Source organism: Salvelinus sp. IW2-2015, unplaced genomic scaffold (assembly GCF_002910315.2).
Source record: "Salvelinus sp. IW2-2015 unplaced genomic scaffold, ASM291031v2 Un_scaffold1405, whole genome shotgun sequence".
Classification (NCBI taxonomy): domain Eukaryota; kingdom Metazoa; phylum Chordata; class Actinopteri; order Salmoniformes; family Salmonidae; genus Salvelinus; species Salvelinus sp. IW2-2015.
This window is the reverse complement of record NW_019942888.1, coordinates 141,356-147,979: the sequence shown is the minus strand read 5'-3', so window position 1 is coordinate 147,979 and position 6,624 is coordinate 141,356. Positions and strand designations below refer to the sequence as shown.

Below are 6,624 nucleotides of genomic sequence, written 5' to 3'. Positions count from 1 at the left end.
CTTCAACACAGTTAATATGCTTTAGACCCGGGTCAGTTCATGGGATTCAAACACAGTTAAATATGCTTTAGACCCCGGGTCAGTTCATGGGATTCAAACACAGTTAAATATGCTTTAGACCCGGGTCAGTTCATGGGATTCAAACACAGTTAAATATGCTTTAGACCCCGGGTCAGTTCATGGGATTCAAACACAGTTAAATATGCTTTAGACCCGGGTCAGTTCATGGGATTCAAACACAGTTAAATATGCTTTAGACCCGGGTCAGTTCATGGGATTCAACACAGTTAAATATGCTTTAGACCCGGGTCAGTTCATGGGATTCAAAACAGTTAATTATGCTTTAGACCCGGGTCAGTTCATGGGATTCAAACACAGTTAAATATGCTTTAGACCCCGGGTCAGTTCATGGGATTCAACACAGTTAAATATGCTTTAGACCCGGGTCAGTTCATGGGATTCAAACACAGTTAAATATGCTTTAGACCCCGGGTCAGTTCATGGGATTCAAACACAGTTAAATATGCTTTAGACCCCGGGTCAGTTCATGGGATTCAAAACACAGTTAAATATGCTTTAGACCCCGGGTCAGTTCATGGGATTCAACACAGTTAAATATGCTTTAGACCCCGGGTCAGTTCATGGGATTCAAACACAGTTAAATATGCTTTAGACCCCGGGTCAGTTCATGGATTCAAACACAGTTAAATATGCTTTAGACCGGTCAGTTCATGGGATTCAAACACAGTTAAATATGCTTTAGACCCCGGGTCAGTTCATGGGATTCAAACACAGTTAAATATGCTTTAGACCCCGGGTCAGTTCATGGGATTCAAACACAGTTAAATATGCTTTAGACCCCGGGTCAGTTCATGGGATTCAAACACAGTTAAATATGCTTTAGACCCCGGGTCAGTTCATGGGATTCAAACACAGTTAAATGCTTTAGACCCCGGGTCAGTTCATGGGATTCAAAAGTTAAATGCTTTAGACCGGTCAGTTCATGGATTCAAACACAGTTAAATATGCTTTAGACCCCGGGTCAGTTCATGGGATTCAAACACGGTTAAATATGCTTTAGACCCCGGGTCAGTTCATGGGATTCAAACACTTAAATATGCTTTAGACCCGGGTCAGTTCATGGGATTCAAACACGTTAAATAGCTTTAGACCCCGGGTCAGTTCATGGGATTCAAACACAGTTAAATATGCTTTAGACCCCGGGTCAGTTCATGGGATTCAAACACAGTTAAATATGCTTTAGACCCCGGGTCAGTTCATGGGATTCAAACACAGTTAAATATGCTTTAGACCCCGGGTCAGTTCATGGGATTCAACACAGTTAAATATGCTTTAGACCCCGGGTCAGTTCATGGGATTCAAACCAGTTAAATATGCTTTAGACCCCGGGTCAGTTCATGGGATTCAAACACAGTTAAATATGCTTTAGACCGGGTCAGTTCATGGGATTCAAACACAGTTAATATGCTTTAGACCCCGGGTCAGTTCATGGGATTCAAACACAGTTAAATATGCTTTAGACCCCGGGTCAGTTCATGGGATTCAAACACAGTTAAATATGCTTTAGACCGGGTCAGTTCATGGGATTCAAACACAGTTAAATATGCCTTTAGACCCCGGGTCAGTTCATGGGATTCAAACACAGTTAAATATGCTTTAGACCCCGGGTCAGTTCATGGGATTCAAACACAGTTAAATATGCTTTAGACCCCGGGTCAGTTCATGGGATTCAAACACAGTTAAATATGCTTTAGACCCCGGGTCAGTTCATGGGATTCAAACACAGTTAAATATGCTTTAGACCCCGGGTCAGTTCATGGGATTCAAACACAGTTAAATATGCTTTAGACCCCGGGTCAGTTCATGGGATTCAAACACAGTTAAATATGCTTTAGACCCCGGGTAGTTCATGGGATTCAAACACAGTTAAATATGCTTTAGACCCCGGGTCAGTTCATGGGATTCAAACACAGTTAAATATGCTTTAGACCCCGGGTCAGTTCTGGGATTCAAACACAGTTAAATATGCTTTAGACCCCGGGTCAGTGGGATTCAAACACAGTTAAATATGCTTTAGACCCCGGGTCAGTTCATGGGATTCAAACACAGTTAAATATGCTTTAGCCCCGGTCAGTTCATGGGATTCAAACACAGTTAAATATGCTTTAGACCCCGGGTCAGTTCATGGGATTCAAACACAGTTAAATATGCTTTAGACCCCGGGTCAGTCGGGATTCTTGGGGGGGTTCCAGGAAGAACCCTTTATGGTTCCAGGTATATTTTTGGGGGGGTTCCAGGAAGAACCCTTTATGGTTCCAGGTATATTTTTGGGTGGTTCCAGGAAGAACCCTTTATGGTTCCAGGTATATTTTTGGGGGGGTTCCAGGAAGAACCCTTTATGGTTCCAGGTATATTTTTGGGGGGGGTTCCAGGAAGAACCTTTTTGGTTTCCACGTAGACGGACAACCGATCTTCTACCCACCAGACCGAAAACCCATGTCCTACTCACCGGACAGACAACCCATTGCCTACTCACCAGACAGAGAGGGGGAGAGGGTGGCTCTGGAAACAGCCTGGCTAGTATATCCAGTCTGTCTTTATAACAGAGGGGTGGAGAGGGTGGAGAAGGGGAGAGGTAGAGAGGGGGAGACGTAGAGAGGGGGGAGAGGTGGAGAGTGGGAGATGTAGAGAGGGTGGAGAGTGGGAGAGGGTGGATACTAATATGTGTAAACTTGCTGTCTCTATGGCATTTCATCATCTAATTGAGAGTTTAGTACATAGGCCTAAGTGTTTATAAAGTCATGTTTTAAATGGACAGTGAGCTTAACATGGCCATAGCACCTAGGCCCAATGAGGGAAATGCTGTGTATCTGATAGGTGTAAAGGAGTCAGCAATAGTCCTGTTTGTCCATTTTGAGACGCCGTAGCCAGTATTCACTTCCTCAAAAAGAATAACTCAAGACATTTGACACCTAACTGAGATGTTTGGTGCAGTATTTCTCAATGAAAAAATGTGCATGAAAACGAGTCGTCTCTCGTCGAATGACAACAAAGACTTTATTGAAGAATCCCTAATGTTGACCAATCAACATGACGAAGGGGCGGAGACTTTGGCTACCGACTTGCCTTGACAAAAAATGTGCTGTGCCCGAACAGTCGGGAAAAAAAGTCCAAAACGAACTAAAACGTCACCAAAATGCCGTCATATAAAATACACCAAGTGTTCTGAAACGGTTTTGGCTGGGAAGAACGCAGACGCCTTAAACGATACGGCAACAATGTTTACCTGGCCTATCAGAGGACAAGATGGAGCTACCAATTCCACCACATTGCTTAGGGGGGCAGAGACACTCACCACATCCTTGCCCTTCACGGTGTACTTCTGTATGACAGCTTCCTGGATGTTGGTGTTGGGGGAGGTGTTCTGAGAAGGGCTGGGTGGCGCCAGCTTCTTCCCAGAGGACTGGACCATGGTGTGGATCAGGAAGTTGAGCTTGACCGGGAAACTGCCCATGCACTCCTTGATCTTCCTGCAAGACAGAAGTACAAATCAAATCAAAGTTTATTTGTCACGTGCGCCGAATACAACAGGTGTAGTAGACCTTACAGTGAAATGCTTACTTACAGGCTCTAACCAATAGTGCAAAAAAAGGAATTAGGTGAACAATAGGTAAGTAAAGAAATAAAACAACAGTAAAAAGACAGTGAACAATAACAGTAGCGAGGCTATATACAGTAGTGAGGCTATATACAGTAGAGAGGCTATATACAGTAGAGAGGCTATATACAGTAGAGAGGCTACATACAGACACCGGTTAGTCGGGCTGATTGAGGTAGTATGTACATGTAGATATGGTTAAAGTGACTATGCATATATGATGAACAGAGAGTAGCAGTAGCTGGATGGATGGACAGGCAAAAACCTGTCGTTTTTAGGTTCATACACGGACATTAAAAGGAAAGAACCCAGAGAGAGATGGAAAGAGGTGTCCGTGTATTTATTAGTAATAGTACGAGTGTCTTTAGTATGTAAGATGTTTCCAGACGAGAAGAGGAGWGTCAGAATCATATTACTTGGTAAAGTAGGACGTAGCCTCCATCTCAGAGTCCTGAGGTTTCAGGTTGTTCTGAACATACAGCAGGTCCTGGATGTCGTTGAGCTCCGGCATGCCTGCACCCAGCATCTACACCCACAGGCACACATTTAAGCATTCTACAATGTAACACACCTTCATGACAATGTCATAAGCATGTCATAATGCTTCGTAAACTTTTACTAAGGTGTTATTAAGAGGTATACTGACCAGCTGCAGTAGGCTGAGCACCAGGGTGGTCATAAGCCTGTCATAATGCTTCGTAAACTTTTACTACGGTTTTTTTCATAAGTAGAATTGTAGTTAGTTAGTAAGTAGTTAGAGGGACTGACTAGCTGCAGTATGCTGAGCACCAGGGTGGTCATAAGCATGTCATAATGCTTCATACAGTGTTACTAAGGTGTTAAGAGGTATACTGACCAGCTGCAGTATACTGAGCACCAGGGTGGTCATAAGCCTGCCATAATGCTTCATAAAGTGTTACTAAGGTGTTAAGAGGTATACTGACCAGCTGCAGTAGGCTGAGCACCAGGGTGGTCATAAGCCTGTCATGGAAGCCTTCATAAGGTGGTTGTAGAGGTGAGCGGTGACCGAGCTTGCAGTGGATTGGCTGAGCACCAGGGCGGTCAATAAGCCTGTTCAACATAAGTGACTGTAAGGAATATGTGGTAGCTGAGACAGAGGTTGTTAAGGTGTCATAATCTCATAATGGAGTAGTTATACAGGTATGGTGGATCTGACTAGCTGGCAGTAGAGACGGAGCACCGGGTGGTCATAAGCCTGTCATAATGCTTCAAAGGGTGTTAACAGGTATATGACCAGCTGCAGTAGGCTGAGTCACCAGTGTTGGATCATCAAGACCTGTTCATAAATGCTTCATAGGTGGTAATTACACGCGGTAATAGAGCTAAGACCAGACTGCAGTAGGCGAGCTGAGCACCAGGGCAGTGCGTCGTCGGATGGTGTTGTAGGCTTCACAGCAGAGCTCTACGAAGCGATGAAACCTCTGGGGTTTCTGACCCCCGCCGGTGATGAAGTGCTGCATCTCTGAGGTGAAGACGAATGGAGTCCGGTCCCTACCATCACAGAGAAGAGGGGTGTCAGTCACATGGTAGATAGTTGGTAGTGCTGAGCCATTAACCAACATTTAGTTAATTTTTGGGGGGGGTTATTAAACAACGAATTGACCGACATTGGTTAAATTACTTGAATTACATTTATTTATTTATTTCTTTGTGAGCCCAACGTGCCGTTTCTCTAGTGAGAAATCAAATCATCCACGAGAGAAATCAACTCTAGACCTATGTGGGACGCTGGSCTGAAGGGAGGTGTAGTTTCCATTAAACAAATATTCAACATAGTTCAGCGCAGAAACATGTTAATTAACTACGATGACCATAAGCCATTGCACCATTTTTTCCCTGTCTCGGAGACGTCAGAGAGGAGAGGCTAATCGAGAAGTTTCACTCTCGACAGAATCTTGTCCAAAATAATCCCAATGCATTTCTATTGTCATATTGGACCTAAACTTGTTGCCTGCCTCCCCGGCGTTGGGACAACGACTCCCATTGTTAGGGCATAGACATGAGCATCTCATCATTATATACAGATCCCTGGACAGATAGACTTTTACGCCCGCTACGTTAGGTTAGATACACACAGACCGCATGAGAGAGGAATGTACACAACACAATGACGAAAGAGACAGAGATATCTACCTCACTTGCTTTGGCAATGTTAACACATGTTTCCCATGCCAATAAAGCCCCTTGAATTGAATTGAATAGTTCACGTGAGATGTAAAATGATTTTGTCAGACAGCATATTTAGGCAGGCTAGCTAAATAGGATGACTACAGACAGTACAGTATGGAGAGACATAACGTTAGATGGTCTGGCTGGCTGCTACTGTTTGATCAGAGATTATCATTAAAAAGCTCTACAATCATTGTAATGTCATTATTTCATAATACATTTAATGTTCAAAAAATATAATCTAAATCGAAAAACCATGATTTTTTAAATTTTAAATAATCGAACCGAAAACCGAACCGACCTCAAAAAGCACTAATCGTTCAGCACTAACAGTTGGTAACTTACAAGGGGAGTAAATAGGACTGAGCTCCCATAACACGGGGATGTAAATATAAGAATGGAGCTCTAAAGAACCAGCGGCGGGAGTAAGAACAGAATGAGCTCTAACACAGGGGGGAGTAAATAGAATGGAGCTCCTACACGGGGAGTAAATAGAATGGAGCTCCTTTACACAGGGGAAGTAAATTAGAATGTGAAGCTCCTTACCACAGGAGTAAATCAGACATGGAGCTCCTACCCTTAGCTGTCTATACACGGGTGTTTATTTATTGTAATATGAATGAGCTCCTTACATCGGTGCGGTTAATTTAGAAGTGGGTCTCCTTAACCGGTTGGGAGTTAATAAGATATGGAGCGCCTAGACTTGGGGTTGAATATGAGAATGGAGCTCCTCACACGGGGGAGTATATAGTGAT

The 6,624-nt window shown here is 43.6% G+C and overlaps 1 protein-coding gene across 1 annotated transcript in view; it reads right to left on the bottom strand.

Moving 5' to 3' along the window:
* pik3c2g (phosphatidylinositol-4-phosphate 3-kinase catalytic subunit type 2 gamma) overlaps positions 1-6,624 on the bottom strand; it is a 54,322-nt gene that overhangs the window by 10,643 nt on the left and 37,055 nt on the right. Inside the window, 3 exon segments of the mRNA XM_024138170.2 lie at positions 3,377-3,551; positions 4,096-4,205; positions 5,035-5,191. Of these exon segments, the coding sequence (XP_023993938.2) occupies positions 3,377-3,551; positions 4,096-4,205; positions 5,035-5,191 (442 nt within the window).